The sequence below is a fragment of the Pseudonaja textilis genome, chromosome 1, assembly GCF_049901715.1.
Source record: "Pseudonaja textilis isolate UNSWEBS1 chromosome 1, rPseTex1.2, whole genome shotgun sequence".
NCBI lineage: Eukaryota > Metazoa > Chordata > Lepidosauria > Squamata > Elapidae > Pseudonaja > Pseudonaja textilis.
The window spans coordinates 116,583,345-116,603,867 of NC_141990.1; the positions used below are offsets into that span (position 1 = coordinate 116,583,345).

Here is a 20,523-nt window from a genome sequence, read left to right on the forward strand (position 1 = left end):
ACAAACTATTGCCCCTGACCATTCATGGCAGATGTAGCAGAATGAAAGATTAATTTTAATTCAGGAACAAATAAAGACTGATGTAAATTTTAGAATGTGTCACCATGGAACAATACAACATGCACCTTTCTGGAAAACATGACCTCCCAACTCAAGTTCTTTCAAAAATCTAGAAAATTCAAACGTGGAAGAGGAAAAGGACAGGGAAGTTGAAGCAAAGGATGTAGGACCATGCTCTTCACCCACGCACCTGAAGGAACTACTCCAATACCATCATCAACCTCATTATCTGAGATGTCACTATCACTGATTCGCTGAGATCCTGTGCAACAGTAAGGCAAATAACTGTATACTTGGTACTTTTGCAAAGGGTTAAAATAAGTGTAAGTAAAAATTATTTGGGGGCAGTTAAATAAATGGGATGCATTCAAAACTAAAAAAAGAGAGATAATAATAATTGTAAAAAAAGCTATTGCAAAGTGGCTCAGAATCAGAACACATTTTAATCTCTGGTACTGGCTATAGTTCCAAGCATATTGTGACAGCACAATGATTCACTGGATTGTAGCATTTATTATTATGTAGGCATCCGGTGTCTCTGATTTCACATTACTTAATTACTATATATCTTATCTTATATATCAAACATACCTAATACTTCTTTCCCCTATTTTACCCACAACAACAAACCTGTCAAGGTGTGTTAGGCTGAGAAAGAGTGATTGGCCAAAAGTCATCCAGCTGGTTTTCATGCTTAAGGTGGGACTACAACTCAGTCTCCTGAGTTTTTTCTTAACCTTTGTACCATAACTGGCTCATCAAAGTTCATACATCACATTAAACCAAACTAAACCAATTCACATTATGGTTTAGTGCAACATGTGAATCTAATGATCTGCACAAGCAACTATTGGTTGATGGTTTAGTTACTATGGGATTGATGAGTGTCCATAAATTATGGCTGCGCAAGTTTCCATTCTTATGTTAATTGTGAGCTTAAACGACCTAATGAAAAAAGTTCAGAGGTAATGAAGTTGGACAGTATTGAAAATCTTACTGACAAAACATCAAAAGAAAAGCTGCTGAACATACAGGCAGCAACAAAGCACTCCTAGCAGCCTTTTCTTGATTTCTAAAGAGAAAGTAGGAAGCATTCCTTTTGCTTTGTCAGATTTCAGAATAATGGCAATATAGCTAGGTCTGGTCTTTGTAAACACAATCACAACGATTACAATCAAAATATTATGCTTGCCCCTTTAACAGTAAGGCCTACTCAGTTTAAAAAACTGATTTTCAGCCTAAAAAGATTACTTTGCTATGATGTTCTGAAGACACCGAGACAGTATGAGTTAAATCTTGATGCAGATCTTTGAAACCTGTACTTTTTATTGAATGTAGTTGCTTAAATTGTTATGAATGTTTACATCATAATTACTGCTCAAAAAGTTCTACCAAATGAAAGGGGAATTCTGCACCTACTTTGTAATTTTTTGCTGGAATTTTCTCCGCTATGGACATGTCTCCTTGGCATGAAAGGTGATGGCTGAGGAAGAGGTAGTGAGGATTCATCATGAGTCTGCAGCTTATACCAATGTGGATCATCATCTAAAAGTGCAGTCTCCAACTCTATGAGAATCTATGAGAAAGCACAGCAAAATTCATCTTTGTTTAACAATAGGGATAAATTGCTTCAAGATTCTATTCCTTGTTTAAAATGCAATGATGGTACATGCCCATTCACCTCTCCGAGGAAGTCACTTTCTTCTTCTTGCACTCTTGGCTGATCCCAAACAGTGATTTCTAACATCCGTTCTCTAAAATCCTTACGATGCACATGTGAATAGAGAAAGGTTTGGTTCCATTTGGGTTCTAAGCTTTTCTTTACTGTTTTTGTCCTTCTTTTACTCTTATCACTGTAACATAAAAAGTCACTGTAAATCATCATCATCATCAGAAATCCAGATATGTATTTCCATCTCAGGTCTTAAGCTTCATGATGAACTATGCTCACAGTCACAATTCCAGTGTTGTCACTTCCCTCTGTAAAGAGGCAAGGGGAAGATCCCTACTCAGCTGATTAGCTGTTCAAACTCAATAACCCAGCAGCATTGCAGAGCTGAACATTCTAAAAGATTGCTGTGGTTGGATTCACAACTAAATAAGTGAAATGGCTGACCAAGGGACAGACAGCATGAAACCATTGTGACAGTTATTATCCATCATAAATTAAATATTTTAATATATTATAAACACAAGGAAATCTAAACAACTATAAACACATTACTTGGGCGGCCACATAAAATGGTCACCCAAGTAATGTAAATACATAAATACAAATTTACGTAAATATATAACAATATTAATACATAAATAATAAGAAAATCTTAGCCAGACTATATGCTACTTTTTGGCATAAAGGTTGTAAGTAATACATTGTTCAAGGAAAATAACTGCTGGCTAGTGCTGGCCTTCAGAATATTCTATTGCACACCATTTAGCAGACTTCTAATACAGTAGTATGAAGTAGATGCTGACATTTGATGCTAATAATATTGCACACAACTGGCTTCTCCTTGTGGAAAAATTTGGGATGGAAAAAAATGAACTGATAAAGTTATGGAAAAAATGGAATATTCTAGAACAGTGTCAATATTAAAATGTGTGGACGTTCACTCCCAGAATTTTTTGCTTGAAGTTGCCAAGTTTGAGAAACACTGCTATAGAACAGAAGATATGATAAAATAACGCATCATTCTTTGTACCTGAATAACTTTGATGCTATTGTAGAGACAGATTCTGATTTGCATCAAAGAAAATAAAATTAAAAATTGGCCATTAGCACTTCATCAAGAAGAGTAATATTGGAGTTGAAATGAATTCCACAAATATAGAGCTTAACTGAGATGCTTCAATCTGTACTATGTGGTCTTTCATTTAAGTCTTACCTTCTATCTGGAAGGAAGTACATTTTCACATATGGGTTTCTTGGTCGTCCATCTAATCTAGGTGGCAGATCTGTTGCTTGAAGAACATTCACTATTAACTGATGCCCCACTTTATCATACCATAGTTTAACCTAAAATATTAAAAGAGCTCTACATTAACAATAAAATATGTCAATTGAGGTTCATTTTTATCTACATTAGACTGATAAAGGAAGCAACAATACATTCATTAAATAATAGAAAACATACAAGCAATTCTTCTCTGCATTAAACCCTGTCCATGATCTGCTACATTCAACTAAAAAATCTTGATCTATGGAAATTGATTTGAAAGGAAATCTGGAAAGTAAAACTGGAGGAAGTTTATCCATACAAACTATAATTAAACTACAAAATGCACTAAAATGGGATCTTGTAATGTCTCTTAGATTACTTTTAAATGAGATTAGACAGCTTCATGTAGGATAAATCGATAAATGAATTTGCCTATTATCTATATGTGATTTCCAGTCCAAAGGTAGGTTCTTGACAGGCAACAAGAAGAAAGGATTATTCCTTAGATTCTATATGAAGACAACTAAAGGCAGGAATTAATATCGGAATGTGCATGGTACCATGTACCCAGCAGCCCAATCTATTAAGTCAATGTATACAGTCAGCTATGACATATTTTCTAAAAGTTGAGAGTTTACTTCAGTCATTGTAACATGTAGGAACATTACAAGATGGGTCTGAGTTTACTGTTTTTGCCATCTTTCACTTCAGCTTCCATTTTACATACATAATTCCTATTCCCCGTCCCAGGGATGGGGCTCAAAAATCCCAGCAACTGGTTCCTGCCAGGTTGCTGGGTGGGCCTACCAGAACTTCCTGTTTTGGCTTCCAGAGGGCCTCCAGAGCCCAGGGGAGGCCGTTTTTGCCTCCCCAAGGGTCCAGAGGCCTCTCTTGGACCTCTGGGAGAGTGAAAAAAATTTTCCCCAGGCTCTGGAGGCCCACCAGAAGCCGGAAACAAGCCCATTTCTGGACTTCTGGAAGGTGCATATTTCCCCCTCCCAGAGCCTCCATGAGGACCCTGCACTTACCTGCATCACGTGGAAACTCCTGGGAGGGGAAAGGTGGGCGGGGCCAGCTGGTCGGTTGCAATACCGGTTTGGCGAACCGGATGTAACTTTAACATCTGATTCGCCCAAACCGGTCCAAACTGGCAGAATCCCACCCCTGCCCCATCCCAAAGAATTCAATCCTCCGTACAACAGCATACTGCAATTCCAAAACAACTTCTAGGGAATAACAAAGCAATTGAATATCACTCTGTAGAATTATGTGTGTATGTGTATATTTTTGCATGTGTGTGTGTTCACATTTCTATGGATGCATATATGAATAAAAGTGGGGTGAGTGGCTAATATAAAAAGTAACCACTCTTATAGCAGCATCGAGTTTGAACTTCATTTTTAAAAACTCTTTCTCATAACACAGGATTGGTCCAGTTTTGTAAGTACATTCCAAAATGTTCTCTGAGGAATAGTTTATTATGGAGAAAATCTACCTATATGGCACTTAGGAATTGAAAATGAGTGATGGCACACAATCAATCAGTTGTTTTTAATGCTGTGCTGTAAGCATACATATGTTTAGTTAAAATGCAAGATCCTGAACAGTAAACGTACATTAAACAATGCAAATATAAATATTCCAAGAAGTATGCAAGCACACAAAATGTGTTTTCTAGTACCATCATTCTACACTTACTGACAGCTGCCCAGGTAGGACTTGTGGTGCATCTTTTAAAGCTCCAGGACTAGTCGGGGAAATAATAGAAATTGAAGGCCGTTCCATTTTCTGAGATTCAAATGAGCTAGAACCTAGAAAGAGAAGGAAGAAAATAGAATAGTGATAAACAATTTGAAATATATCATCTTAAAAGTGAAGAGGTCTGACTGAGTTAAAAAGAGAGCACTATCCAAAATAATAATAATAACAGAAATAATTAGGCCTTTCTATCTGCAAAAGAAATGGTAGAAAGAAAAAAAGAAAAATAGAACAAGAAAAATGAAATAAAATAAATGAAATAAAAATGCTTAAATTCTCAGCAATGCCAAAAATATGTTATATTTTCCACAAAACATTTAAGTTTTAAATACCTGTAAACACAATATAGCTTTTGAGCAAGGAACGCTTTTGAAACTTATTAATCAAGGAAAAATCAAATGTAATTCCTCTAGTATGATATTTTGCATTTATTGAGCCTATACATGAAGAGATATATTTGCTAGAAGATGTGGAAAGCCTTGATATAGTAGATTTTAACAGAAAAGAACAGAGAAATGATTGTTCTTGCAAAATCTTTTTCTTTTGAAAAAGGTAAGGAGTGATAAGTAGTTTCTTTTTTTAAAAAAAAAGTCTCAGGAAAAAAAATGAGTATTTGTTCCTGGAATTATTTCTCAGTTGTACTATAATGGATAATTGTGCTGCTAGAGTTGTGAAAGGAAGAAAAGGAAGGGATAAGTATTAAAGTTGAGAATTCACTCTGCATTCCTCTAAAAATTATGCATTTGTTTTCCTACAAACAATTTAACTTACACAGATAATTGAGTTATGACAGTTCACTTAGCAATCATTCAAAGTTATGACATCATTCTCCCCTCCCCCCAGTATGACACAGTTCCAAAGTTACAAATGTTGCAGCACCACAGCAGTCATTCACCCTTACAAACAACTGCAGAGGCATCGAAACATTCGTTCTGCCAATCCCGCCTCTCCCCGCCACTGGATCTCCGTAGGAACTGGGCCTGTGGAGACTCACTTACCTTGCGAAGACCTAGAAAACTGTGTCCTTTCCAGCCTCTCTGCCAGAGTTTCTTTGACTGCGTCCTGGCAGGCTCCGATCGTCTTTGCAAAAAGCTTTTGGCGCGAAGAACAGAGGCGAGGAGGGGCGTGCACCGAAAGCTTTTTGCAAAGATGACCAGAGCCGTCCAGGATGTAATCACTTGCCCCTGCAGGGTTTGGCTGCTTTTCCTCAAGGCTTTTGGCATGAAGAACAGAAACCAGAAGCAATGCACATGCCCATCCCAGCCTCTGTTCTTCGTGCCAAAAGCTTTTTGCAAAGATGACCGGAGCCTGCAGGGATCCAGACAAAGAAACCGAGGCAGAGAGAACACAGCTTGGTTGACCATTGAGATGTTCAAAAGATAAGTGCCAGTGAAGACCTGGTGGGGCAGAATTGGGGTGGGTGGGAAGCATGAGATATCTCAATGGGCCAGGGGGCTTGGGTGGTCAGAAGCACTAGGCTCTTCATGGTTTCCCCATCCTGAGGTATCTCATGTGCACTTAACGACTTGAACTTCAATTAATGAATGCATTGGGTAAATCAGGGAGAGATCACATTCAATTAACATGATCCCATTAACAAATTCCTCAGGTTGCAAATGTACAGTAATTCCCAGGCTCTATCACATTCATAAATCAAGGACTACTTGTATTCAGCCAGAATGTCTTCTTTCCTGAGTTTAAAGACCAACATTAGTTCAGAAAACTCTGGTTTATGCAAAGTGAGAAAGGGAAGGGGGAAAAAAAGCAAATTCTCTACTTTAGGCTGGGGAGAAAGAGATCAAAGTAAATAGTTAAAGTTAATTTGTATGGTCAATCAGCATATTTTGGTAACTTTTGAAGTTCAAAAGGAAAGCATATCACAATCTCGTGATATGACTGCTGCTGACCAGCTTGTATTTCTATCATGGGTCAGATATTGCGAATAGTTTCCGTGGCAATACATACTACAACTATTTATTGTCCCATGTATTTTAGCATGAATTCTGCAGACTATCCTTTGGTATGAATAAAATATATATTACATCGCAAAGTATTAAATATCATTGAGGGTGAAGCGAAGACTATGCTGATAAACTAAGTAATGCTGAATGGCATCTTATGAATCAACACTGTTCAATCTCAGCAGCTGGAATAAAGTCAATACTCACTAGATTCTAGTGGAGGATGAGAAGTTTCAGGAATCCTTGGAATGTCACTGAAACAGACATATATAGGGGAAATTTTGAAATGTCGTTGATCCAGAGCAATGCTATAAAATAATGTTTAATCTATATACACAATTATTTACTTAACGTTATTTAATAAAACAGAAGGTTCAGACCTTGAATTTTATTCAAAAACCTTTTTTTTTTAAATCCCAGACTGAATGCTTTTGACATATCTCTGCTAGACAGTTACTTTTCTTGAAATGATTTGCTCAATTTCTTAAGAAAGTTGTCAACTCATCTCATCTTAAGGAATATGATTTGAAAATGATACAAACAGCAATTTCAATGTAAATATTTATATTGTGGTCTCGCAGTGCACAATATTTTTCCACCACACAACAAGAAAAAGTAAACAGGAGAGGAGTGAAACTACAAAATACTAATTTAAGGGGGGGAAGGGATTTAATTTACTAAAATGTTTATACAACACCTGAAGAAGTTTGCTGAATTAAACTTAAAAAGAACCTTATAATAACAGAGAGAAAAACAAAAAACAAACTTGGAAACAGTTAGGCAAACAAACGTAATCCCCATTTTTAAATACACCATGTTACAATACAATGGAAACACATTTAATTTCATTTATATAACTAAATATGTCATAATGGATTTTAATCCAGAAAGTTTTCTAAAATATATGCTATAAGATTTTTTACCTTTAACCCCTAATGTTCCAAGGAACTTTTGTTACACAGGAATTCAGAAAGATCATATCCTACCCTTAATTTAATTTAAATGCCATTGTTATAGACCGCCACCCTCCATAAGTCTCCAGTCCTTTTAAAAGATTACATTAAGAACAATATTACCAACAATGAAAGAGCAATTATAAGTAAAACGGTCTTCCTTCCCAGCATCCAGTGATAGCAGCAATCTTAGAATTAAAAGCTCTAGAAGGAAGCTTAGTCTTTCCCACCTTCCTAAATGACAGGAGGGTAGGTAAGGAATTTCAAAGTGGTGGAACCATCATCATCCATTCTCCTAACTACCTTCTACAGACTTCATTGGAGATGAGGTAATCAACATTCTAACTGGCTGGTAGATTTTTATGAGATAATCCTGAATGTATTCAGGCATAAGCTATTAAGGGCTGCCGAGACGATAGCTGGTTAGTAGTAGTAGGCAACACCAATGGTATATGATTATGGTGGCCCTCACCCATTGATAAGAGGGCTGCTGGGGTTTGCTGCAGCTTCCTGATAGTCTTCAAGAGCAGCCCTCGGCATAGCACATTGTAGCATTCTACCCTAGAGGGGATGAGGGCATATGGCAGTTTAACAATTCAGTTAACATGATGGTGTGCTTCATAACATAACATTCATCCTTTCCCAGCTGATTTAGCACACTGGGAGAGAAAAGGTGAAAATGAAGTGGTAATTCATAGAAAACAGACTGGATCCAAACTTGGTAACGTTTATCATACATCCATTAAAATAAATGGCTCTTAAATTAGCTGTAAATCTGAAGAAACAGTATAGCTGTATAACTGGTGATGAGATCTGTGCCTAAATATACAAAACATGGCATGTTTTAATAAGAACATTTTCTCCTTATAGTTAACATTATAGCTGGACTTTTCCAGATTTGCTACCAAGGACTTTTGAATTGAGAATTCAAGTATGAGAATGCTAACATTGCACCTTCATTCTTTTTCACTTTACGTTTTTAGTATGCCAGTGTTTATCTTATTCTAATATTATATACTCTTGTATGCATATGCCTGCATTTATGAGAGAAGAAAGAAGGGAGGGAGGGATGGAAGGAGGGAGAGAGAGGGAGAGAGGGAGAGAGGAAGGGAGGAAGGAAGGAAGGAAGGAAGGAAGGAAGGAAGGAAGGAAGGAAGGAAGGAAGGAAGGAAGGAAGGAAAGGAAGTGGATAGGCTAAGAAAGAAATTGCAAAGCAAACTTTACCCTATAGGCCTTGAAACAATAATTTCAACTTGAGGCTCTGATTTGGATTCTAAAATAATATTGTAAACTTCTTCATTTGTAGCTCCAGGAAGTGGTTTACCATTCCATTCTAGAACTTCATCACCTGGAATTTAAAAACAAAGGATATATTCTTTTGTATGATTTCACTCTACATGCACAGAAAAATATAAATTGGTATGGTAGCTTCTTTTCTAGGCCATATCTGTGGGTATATATTCAGAGATAATAAAACTTTGCAAATAAAAAAAATCTCTCTTCTTGAACATTCTTCTGACATCAAAACACTGACCTATCAGCAAAACTGAAATGGTTTGGCAGAAGGATGTCAGGAAGCCTCAATGGGCTATCACCCAATTCTGCTATCACATATCACAATATGCAAGGGGATAAGTATAGCTAGTTAGAAGACACCATGTGCTATTAAAGAGGAAGAACTTGCTACCATTCTTCCTCTCTCAGTACAAGTACTAGGACTTCTAAATCAGTATATTCAGTTAGTCTGTCTGTCTGTTTATCTATCATTGATAGAACACATTGTAAGCTGCCCAGAGTCACTTCAACAGTACAATGGGCAGACTACAAATTTAATAAATAAATAAATTCTAGCCAGCCAAGAGCAGAAGATTAGCCAGGCAGCATGAGACAGATTAAAATCTATTTAAGAGGTCAGTTGAAAATTGAAACTCTTCAAGTGATATTAATATTTAATTTTCTCAGAAGGTCTCAGATTTTCTTCCTGTCAGGCGTATGAGCAGCTTAGCCATTTTGACATTAGTGTGCAATGCAGCATACTTCCACTGTAACACAGTCGGTTGATTTTTTTATTATCTCAAGGCAAAAACTCCTTCCTTCAGTCCAACAAATGTTTTTGCAGAGCTCTTGGACTTGCAAATGCTTCCCATTGTTCTTTATAGTAAGTCTTTAGTGTAGAGAAGGTCATTTCCTTCTTTCTGACAAGATTTTTTTTTTCTGTTTTAAAAAGAATAATATCTGATATTTCTGCAATTTTGGTTTGCAAAAAGATGTTCTTTGTTCATTAGCAGATATATACAGTAAATATCACAGAGTCTCATGCATGTTTTTTTCATATGCAGTTCGTGGAAATTAGTACAGAATTAAGATTTGTTTTTGTTCACATAAACTGGAACATTATCAATATTTAGATTATATGGATTTTTTTCAGTTCTTTAAACCTTTCTGTCAGATATAACTGAGATCTATATATTCTTAGAGATATACTAACTTTATATATTATAAAAATAGTTTCAGCATATGCAAATCTTTATTTTGTGTACCGAGTACTTCTAAGAGTCCATCCAATAAACATACATGTTAAGCAATATAACTAGGTTCAACTGATATAGATAATGTTTACCTTGCCCCCATTTGCTTGAAATGTTTACAAAGGGAATTGTACACTGAAACTGCAAATATAGTACATAACAGTAGCATTATATAGATTTTGAGAATATTAAAACAAAATCATTCCCATAACTGAGATACCTGCTCTTAGATGTCCCACCACATCAGCCAAGCTACCTTTCTTTACTTTGGTAATGAAGGCACCAAGTCGTCCTAACTCCGTCATTTTTCCTCCTACAACCTGAAAATAAATATGCCACCTTTCAGAACACCAAACTGCATTTCAACTAAAATAATGGGAATCTATATTCAGTTCAATTGCCTTTTATCTATATAACCACAGCAACCTTGCATCTTTCAGAGGAAAATAATTGCTCGTGCAATGTTGATACTTTATATGATTTTTAAGAGATCCATATATGATTTTTAAGAGATCCATATCCATGTGACTATTTAAACTTGCAAAAAAGAATCAGCAGCTTAAGAACCCTTACTGTTCCATAACTGAAAGGTACATCTTGCAGAAGTGGAACTTACCTGTTTTACTTCAATTTGTCAATCTAGGAAAATGGTTTATTTGTTGCAAACATTTAATTACCCAAACAGATAATGTTTCTGTTGTTTTTTTTAACCTAATATTTGCTGCCCAGAGTTACAGCTGATAAGATGGGCAACCATCTAAATCAGGGGTGTCAAACTCAAGGCCCACGGGCTGCATCCGGCCTGTAGCATGTTTAAATCTGGCCCACAGGGCTAGCCTGGAAATAGCAAAGGACCAGCCCACGGTGTCTCTAGCAGCCAAAATGGAGTGTCTTCTGCAGCACTTTGCTGTCCAAAACGGGCATGGGCACATTTTGGCCAGCAAAGTGCTGCAGAAGGCGTCTGTCCTGTCTCCTTCCCCCCCAATCCCCCTGGCCAGCTGGCTGGCCCACAGAGAACTACAATGCTGATCCGGCCTTCAAAGAAATCTAGATTGACAACCCTGATCTAAACCAATCAATAGGAAGCACCATCACAGTAATGGAGTTTCTGGCTTTTTATGTATGGCAGCTTGTCTGAGCTATCTTACTTAAAGTTGTATGTGAGCCTGTTTCTGATTGGCTGACCTGCCTGATTTGGCTGCACTGTTTCATCTTAAGAGTGTTCCTTTCTATTGTTTTGGTTCTCACTGATATGCATATTGATTACTGGATATGTGATAAGGAGGGAAGGAGAATATACTCTGGGTTTTTGCTTTTTTTAAAAAAAATGTATACTAGGTTTGTCTCTCTGTGTCTGCTAATGGTTGATGTATGAGAACACCAAACTATTATGCATTCTTTGATTTGGCTTGATCTAAAATACTTAACAGTTTTCCAATTGAATTTATGGTTCAATTTGTCTATGTGTTATGAAATTAAAGAATTGATATTCAATGCCTTCTGGCTGCTTCCTGGTGTTTACATATGCATTCTGCTAATCCTCTGATCGTGATTTTTACAATCTGTATATGTTATGTTGTAAATAATTCCTGTTCTGCCATCTGTAGTTATTGAATTTAGGGATTGTTTAAGAGAGATTGCAGAGATTGCTGCTGTGGTGTTTGCATAAGTTTCTAATTTGTTTATGTATCTAGCCATCAAATTGAAAGTAAGTGGTGTGGCAAAGATCTGTCAGTTCCATGATTCCAGGTTTTTCCAGTTTTGTACTCTTGGGTAGGGTTGATGCTTTATAGCTTCAGTGGATATTCTGCCAGTGTTGGACATATGGAGGTAAGAATGTTGTGATATCAAATTGGACTGTGATTTCATCTTTCACAATTGTTAAGCTTCAAATTTTCTCAGGGCATTAAAGTTGCATGTTCTATGAGCTATCGAGTTATTTGGTGAGTTCTCTGGTTAAGTTGTAGGAACACAACTAAATGAAGCAGTATGTTTGCAAGAAATAAAACCAAGCTCAGTGAACATTACAATTCCAGAAGTTAACCATTAGCACTAAGAACATTCTTCACTATTGAGTTTCATTGCCTTTCGGGGACAAAGTTTAAGGAACACAGCAACAGAAAGCTTGACATAATTTCCCTAAAGTTTTTAACCTGCAGTATGGTTGACTCCAAAGGGTAAACTATACCTATATTGATATATTCTTTTTTCAGAATGATAGTAATGATGCGAATTATGTTATGATAATAATGCTAATTATTATTCATACTGCCTATCATTCTTTGTAGGATATAAAAGACATTATTTAATGCCTAGTCCATTCTACTAGCTCTTCTTAGAGACAAAGTTCAAATTACTTGGCCAAGGATCTAGAAAGCCAGCAAAGAGAAATTACTGGTTCTTGACTCAGCCCATGAACAATCAGAAGCGTGGAGCAGTCAATGTGATTGGCTATTAAAAATGGCAATATATATCCTTAGTGGGGTATATGTAGTATTCCTCCTACATGTCATGTAATCTGGAATTTAGTTATACATATATGTGTATACTTCTAAAAACTAGGAATTCACGGAGGAAAAAAAAATCCAAATTCCTGAGTGGTTACTGACACAACAGTAAGCTATGTCTGAATTATAAATAAATTTGTACCCACCCCAAGTTCTCTAAAGTGGCAGAACGCTAGGAGATATCACATTTTTGTATCAGCTTCAATTCAATATTTAACCCAAATGCTAACCTATTATCAACTAATGTACAGTTCAATTCAAATCCAATTGCATGGATTTGAACAGTGCACTGTACAATAACTTAACCTCACTGTTTGGGTCATACAATACCTAAAGCCACAAACTGGAAAAATACAATTCAGCCATGCATATGTGAACTCAACTTTAAAAATTAATAAATTTAAGTTTAACTTCTGCTGCTTCTTTTTAATCTCAAGGTGGTACTTAAATAATAGACTACTTTAAAATCTTGCTAAAAAATAAAGGTCATAATTTCAACCAAGGATCAGTATTCTTAGAAAAGATTAATGAAAATAAGTTTATAGTATAGTTTCCAAGCACTTACTTTGAGTCCCAGTAATGCACCTGACTCTTTTGGCATAGTTGTTCTCTTGTTGAGAATAACACGACCAATTAGCCGATCTCCCTCTTTAGATGGTTGCCAAGTTACAGGATGCTATTATATATAAATACCAGAAAACAAATGAATTGAGAAATTGTTTTTGTGGTAAAGACTTTGGGCCTCTACTTTTATAGTGATCACCTATTTTTATTAATTGTATTCATTATTTAACTGGATTGTTATCTCTAGAATTAAAAGAAGCTGCATTATGTTTAACAACCGAACCATGAAAATCATATTTAAAACTTGGAACCTAATAAGTATATTTCAGCTCACAAAAGACATCTTTAACAAGACAAATTCCAGAGATCCCTATTACAGCAAAATGTATAGCATCCACACACATGAATACACACACTTGAATGAAATCCAATTCCTTTTGCTTTTAGTAAATTTATGGGAGACACCACCATTCCATCCTCAACCAGGTTAAGTATCAGGGAAGAAATTTATTTAATGCTTTGTTCATTGAATTTCCACATGGCTCAGAAAGGAGTGGATCTAAACTCATTTCAGAATTGTGGGGTGTAAATCTTTTAGAATTAAAACCAAAACAAAAAAAATCAACTACACTCAAACCGGTGCAGTAAGTAACCAGAGAGCAGTGCTACATTTCATTTGCAGGAACTCAGAATCTTGTTTGATTCTTTTCACAGTAATTTTCCCTGAGGCTGAGTCCTTTTTCCTCTGAACCTGTGTTCTCTTATTGCTGTTTGTTTTCTAATTATGAAAATATGGCCTTATACAGATCCTTTGGTTGCCAGTTCACAGCACATTTTGTGGATTATAATCTGACAACATAACTCAGAAAGTCTAGACCTCTGCAAATGACCAGATACTGAGCTTAAATTTCTGTCAAATTCGCCAGTTAAATGAAAAGCAAAAGCAAAGATTTTTTTTCCATCTGAGTTTTCCTCGAAATCCATGTCTGGAGAACAGAAAGAAGGCAGTGGCAGTGGCAATAGAGGTCAAATCGGCTGTATCACCTAGACTGTTCTAGGAACATAAGAGCAGGCTCAGATGGAAGTAAAAGTTACAAAACTAAACAATGGGATTATGAGGAAACAAGGCTCAATCATCTCTCAGTCTCTCCCTCTCTCTCTCATATCTATCTATCTATCTATCTATCTATCTATCTATCTATCTATCTATCTATCTATCTATCTATCTATCATCACGGAAAAACTGGATACAAAATAGTACATAATTTGGACCTGAATTCAGCTTGGAGAAACATATATGGGAACACCTTTATGATGTTTGCCCCAATATACAAGAAGTCCTTGACTTACAACAGCTCTCATTTAGTGATCATTCAAAGTTACAACGGCACTGAAAAAACTGACATGACCTTTTTTCACACTTATGACTGTTGCATCATACCCACGGTAACATGATTTACAATTGGATGCTTAACAATTTATGATGGTTATAGTTTCCCAGAGTTATGTGTTCCCCTCTTGTGACCTTCTGACAAACAAAGTCAATGGGGAAACCAGATTCACTTAACATCCATGCTACTAATTTAAGAACTGCATGCAGTGATTCACCTAACGAATGTTACAAGAAAAGTCATAAAATGGGGCAAAACTCACTTAACAAATTTCTCACTTAGCAACATAAATGTTGGATTCGACTGTGGTCATAAGTTGAGGATTATCTGTATTTCATTCTGTTCTGTACATATGTTTACTACACAACAATGGACCCTTTGCTGCAATCAATAGCAGCATCCTATAAACTTCTGCTTACAGTCCTTACTCTGGCGTAAGGGGGATTCTTCCAAGAGAAAACTATTTCCTTCACTTCCACTATTATGAACTTCCCTTGAAGACTTTTATAAACAGAATACACTACTCCATGAGTGGAAAAGATCCAATGTTTATAAGTATTTCTTATATGGGTTACATTGAGAACAACAGACATTAAAATGGCTATGAAACAATATTATTCTTTAATTTAAACCAACAAAATAATGGGGGAGGGAGGGAGGGAGATTTCTTACCGAGCTAATAGGGGATGTATCTCTAGTGTGCCATGTGGCAGGATCCAACCAGTAATAATCCAAGTCACCTGGAAGAGTTATAAACAGAAAGAAATCTATATTCTCACATATTAAGAAAACTATATGAATGAATAAATGAATTACATCCGCATCCAGAAATTTAATGTAAAATATTTTGTAAGAAAAGCATTAAGTATAGTGATCCTTTTACATATAGAGAGCAACGTATTGTAATGTGCATGGAATTAAAATACCTTTACATTACACGTAAGCTCTTTGAATTTTACAGCCCAAAATGAAAAGCTATAAGAATGCACTAATGTTTTATAAGGTCCACTAAATTCGTGTACTGTAAATATATAGCGAGTTGGATCTAGGGTAAAGTTAGTTCTACATAATTTCTTTTAAACTCATACAAAACTAAGACATGATTAATTATCCCATTGATTTAAACACAATTTACACAAAATTAATTCCCATAGCAAATCCTGTAATTATCTACTCAAAAGTACTTCTTACTGGTTCTTATTTCAAGGAGATTTAATTATAAAATTAAAGGTATAAATCAGCATTCTTGAATCCAGATTTGGATTTGAATAATTATTATGAAAACATAATAGATTTTTTATCCCACAATAATTCTTCATGTGGCTTTCAAATTCCTAATGATAACCAAAGAACATCTAATAACAGAAATGACAATAAGTAGTTAGCATTTAATATGTATTACTAAGTAATGAAAAGACATTAACAAAACTGTGTGTGATATGCATTGAATTATTTAATTGAGTAAATATTAGACTAGATCAGATGATAGATCAGATGATATATAGTTGTAAAAAAGCAGAAAGAAAAAAATGGATTATGATGAAGACTAGAGTATTATGGATCTGTCAGTGTATTAAGCAATAAAAATAAGTAAATGAACTGCTATAGCCAAATGAGTCTCTTAGGAATAGAAATTCAATATAGAAAATTCTGCTCAATCCAGAAATTCCTTTTTGTTTATCCTTTTTTGTCCATCTATTCTCTGTCTCCCGAGTCCCAGCTGATCAGTTGGGTCTTTGTTGCCCTGCACAGGAGAACGGAGCTGGAAAACAAGTCAGTGGGGTGGGGAGGGAATGGAGATTTTGCAGTATTCTTCCCCTGCCACGGCCACCAAGTCACACCACGCCCACAGAACTGGTAGTAAAAAAAATTGAATCCCACCACTACTGTAAGCTAATTATGTCTTGGAGATTTTTAATGTTTTGCTTATTATATATTGCTCAATTGCTGTGGGGTATAGATATTATAAATAAATTAGTAGTTCTCTGTAGGTACTTATAGGTGTGCACTATTACTGTTAATTAAGTATGACATAAGTTTTGCGTTGTTGTTTCAGTAGCTAATTAATATAAGCAGTGCAACCTTCATATTACTATGAATGCCAGCAGGCCTGGGGAACCCAGAGTAGGATGGAACCCATCAAATGGCTCATTTGACTGTGTGTTGTCGCTGGGGCGGGAATTATTGTTTTTTATGTTTACTTTTTTCTATACTTGTGTTTTTATTGCTTATAGGCCACCTAGAGTCTCTATGAACAAATAGCAGCTATATAAATTTTCTAAATAAATAAATACTACATTTTGAACTTATTATATAATAAAAGCCACTATTCTTTAATTCTATCCCCATCTATAATGTGTTACAATAGTTACAATAATATAAAAGAACTTTATAGGGATGAAATAAAGAATATATACATCACCATTTTTCATACATCATTATTATCGCTATTGTTTCTGCTGCTGCTATTATACTTATTTCACTGTCATGTTCTTTATTTAAATATGTAATACACTGCAGGTATAGAATAAGTAAATAGTGATTTAAGGACTAGATTGGATTTTAAAAAGGCAATATATGAGCCTTGGGGAATCTGAGTGAGGCTTTGAGGTGGCCAGATGAGGCTTTGTGATGACTGAGTGAGGCTTTGAGATGACTGAGTGAGGCTTTGGGGTGGCCACATGAGGTTTTGTGGTGACCAAGTGAGACTTTGGGGAGGCCACATGAGGCTTTGAGGTGATTGAGTGAGGCTTTGGGGAGGCCAAGGGAGGCTGATTGAGGCTTTGAGGATACCAAATGAGGCTTTTGGGGAGGCTGAACAATAAGCCTTTGAGGCCTTCTACAGGGTTTGCAACTGCCTCAACCAGCACACCTTTTCAGCAGTAGGAGGAAGGAAAAGGAAAAGGTTATCTGGAATGGTGAGGGGTGGGGGGGATGACAAAGTTAGGCAATGTCAATGGCATATAGGGTAGTCAAAAGGGCAGATATGGGAGAGGAGATAGGTCTAATACTGTGCATAGACATGATTCATTACAATTTGGAGAAACAGAAAGGCCATTTCAAAACTAGGCGTTGATCATAAATTTACCTGAACATCCTCCTGCAAATTATGGAAAGCTACAGGAGACTAAAACAGTGCATACAGAGAAGATACAACACTTCTTTAAAATTAGTCCCAGATGAAAACTGTTTTATCAAATAAAAATGCACACAGAAAACTAACCTGAGGGGGATGAGAAGAGGAAAAAAACCCGACTTTGACAAGTTAACTTTCAATTTTCCAAATAATTCATGGGCCCATTTCCTTTCATTTACATCATTTAAAAGCACACACAAATCATTCAGACCCCTTGAAAGTTTTAGATAGAGAAATGTTGCCGACTCTGCAGAATCTTTACCTAGCATCTTTTCCTTTTTGAATATGTAAGAGCAAGAATTATCCTGCAGCAAACATGCTAATCTTGACGTCTTAAGTTGAATCAGTGTTGATGTCCAACTAGCTAGCCAATATTAACTAACTAGAAGGGGAGACCTCTTTGGTCTCCTGACTGCTTTCTGGCAATTGCATTAAGGGACCATTAGCAACACCACACAAGCATCAATTGGTAAAATCAGATTCAGTTTACTGGAAACAACAACAACAGAATGGATCGAACTGTACAAATAACAATACAGAATACCAGAATAGATAATGCCTTCAGATACACACTGTAAGTATATAAGATATTTCTTTTACCTGTTCAGTTCACATTAAACTTCTAGCATAGGGTTCTTAATTCATTTTGCTACTAACATTTTATAAAATATTTGGTTCAGACCTTAATTTAAGATATATTATCCTTGTCTTGGTCTGATATGAAAGCCTCCCACTTGCCATAGAGATGTGTGCTATATGCTTTTTAAGTTTTGATTTAAACAGGAAAAAAACGTAAGTAACCTTCTGAAATTAAAATGAAATTTACAGATAATATTCTGTAAATATTAAACCTCAAACCTGTCAAATGTCCCAAGGCACCTGAATTTCTGTCCTTTAGGAACAGACATTTGTCCAAATAAGATGCACATAACTGGTACTTAAAAATAATGTCTAAATACCTGTCCACTGTTATATGATTAATTTCTCAATTCTCATCCTTTTATTTTCTAAAGAATTCTTCATATGGCAATATTATTACTTCACTATTTTTGCTATGCTGACCGAAGTAGGTTTGTCTAGAATAAGCTACGCATCCCTATCTGACTTTAAACTATTACATATGCGGCCAACTAACAAATATATTAATACCTCCACAAAGCATATACAAAATAGAAACTTGATCAATTTAATATACTGCATAAAAAGATTTTGCAAAAGTATACTGCATTCGAATATTCAGGCTGCAGACTGGTATTTGAAAGAAATTTACTAATCACAACAAATTCAAGAAAAAGCTGGTTACATGAACTCTCTTTTGTCAAACAGAAATGTTAAAAATCATATGTGAATTATTTTATAACCCTGGCCATCAAAACGTTTGAAATTTCTAATTTAATTAACATGCAAAATCATGCATCTACATAACCAATATTTGCACTGATCTAGAATTGTATTTATAGGCAGATTATGTTTATAATTCTGTACACACACATATACACACCATATTAATGTTAGAAGAACACATTAAAAGTCAAACAATATTTTGAAAAAATATACACATAAAAGAAATCCAGAACATTTGAAATGAAAGGGATAGTCAAGAACAAAATTGCTTGGTGATTCATACACACACACACACACACACACACACACACACACACATATTTGTTATATATATATATATATATATATATATATATATATATATATATATATATATATATATATATATATATATAAAAACCAGCACTTGTACCTCATCGCAAAGACCCCATCCCTTTCCAAAACTCAAAAGTTATTGACAATAATATTTTACAGATATCCCCACAGTCTTTCAGTCCGAGAGAACCATATGATTACCTGTCCCTGAATGCAAGGAATATAGAAGAAACTAAAGGAAGCCAGCAAACATAGCAGCATCAGCTCACAGTGCCTTAATAAGCAGAACCAGCTCTGAGCTGGTTGCTGAATTCCAGCTTCAGACTGTAGCAAAACCATAATCACAAGGGTGCAGGGGAAACACCCAAAACCAAATCAGTACAAAGTCAAGGAGTCATTGTTTCCTGTAGTTCTTGTCTCCTGAGCCTGTGCCAAAGGATTCTGCAATGTCAAACATTCTACAAGACCAACATCAATTAGGGCCATCGGAGCACCTGCCATAAATACAAATCTCTGCAGTGTAGAGTGAGCACTGATTACTGCAATAATCCATACGCAGTCCACGCAGTGCTAAAAAGAGGCTCGCTGCCTATGGAGCATCTTTAATCATTTTCAGAGGCTCCCATTAAGGATCTCACAAAGCAATATGTTTGCTTCACTGCAGAAACTGGAAAATGCTTTATCTGCTGGGTTCTGAACACAGGCAAGTTTAATGCAAAAGATCTTACCCCACCTTATCAACACTGAAACCATTTTTTTCCTTATTAAGTTCAGTTGGACTGAAATTAACACAGTCCAAGCATCAAGTAAAATTTACAGGCATTCATTTATTTACCATTGTGTTTTCTGAACTGCATCAAGAAGACCTGCTGTCTCTGTGAAATTCTCTTTGGGACTGTCAGTTCGGAAAAGCTAAGTCTGCAAAAATGGACTGGACTATAAGCAAGTGAATGACAGATGCCTTCCCAGGTAATTATTTATTTATTAGATTTTTATCCTGCCTGTATGGTACTTTTTTATAAGTAACTCAAGGTGGAAAACATAACTAATACTCCTTCCTCCTCCTA

At 35.8% G+C, this 20,523-nt stretch overlaps 1 protein-coding gene across 46 annotated transcripts in view; it reads right to left on the bottom strand.

Moving 5' to 3' along the window:
* Positions 1 to 20,523, bottom strand: part of RIMS1 (regulating synaptic membrane exocytosis 1) — a 259,181-nt gene that overhangs the window by 90,463 nt on the left and 148,195 nt on the right. For 44 of the 46 annotated variants that reach the window (XM_087915329.1, XM_087915448.1, XM_087915444.1 and 41 more), the window contains 10 exons: positions 15,334 to 15,401; positions 13,272 to 13,382; positions 10,420 to 10,519; positions 8,896 to 9,019; positions 6,926 to 6,972; positions 4,698 to 4,810; positions 2,946 to 3,076; positions 1,742 to 1,913; positions 1,480 to 1,636; positions 251 to 322 (listed from right to left, as the gene is read on the bottom strand). In XM_087915329.1, the coding sequence (XP_087771455.1) occupies positions 251 to 322; positions 1,480 to 1,636; positions 1,742 to 1,913; positions 2,946 to 3,076; positions 4,698 to 4,810; positions 6,926 to 6,972; positions 8,896 to 9,019; positions 10,420 to 10,519; positions 13,272 to 13,382; positions 15,334 to 15,401 (1,095 nt within the window). Of the gene's footprint in view, positions 1 to 250; positions 323 to 1,479; positions 1,637 to 1,741; positions 1,914 to 2,945; positions 3,077 to 4,697; positions 4,811 to 6,925; positions 6,973 to 8,895; positions 9,020 to 10,419; positions 10,520 to 13,271; positions 13,383 to 15,333; positions 15,402 to 20,523 lie in introns of those variants that run through there. The other 2 variants (XM_087915343.1, XM_087915346.1) reach the window with 2 other exon arrangements.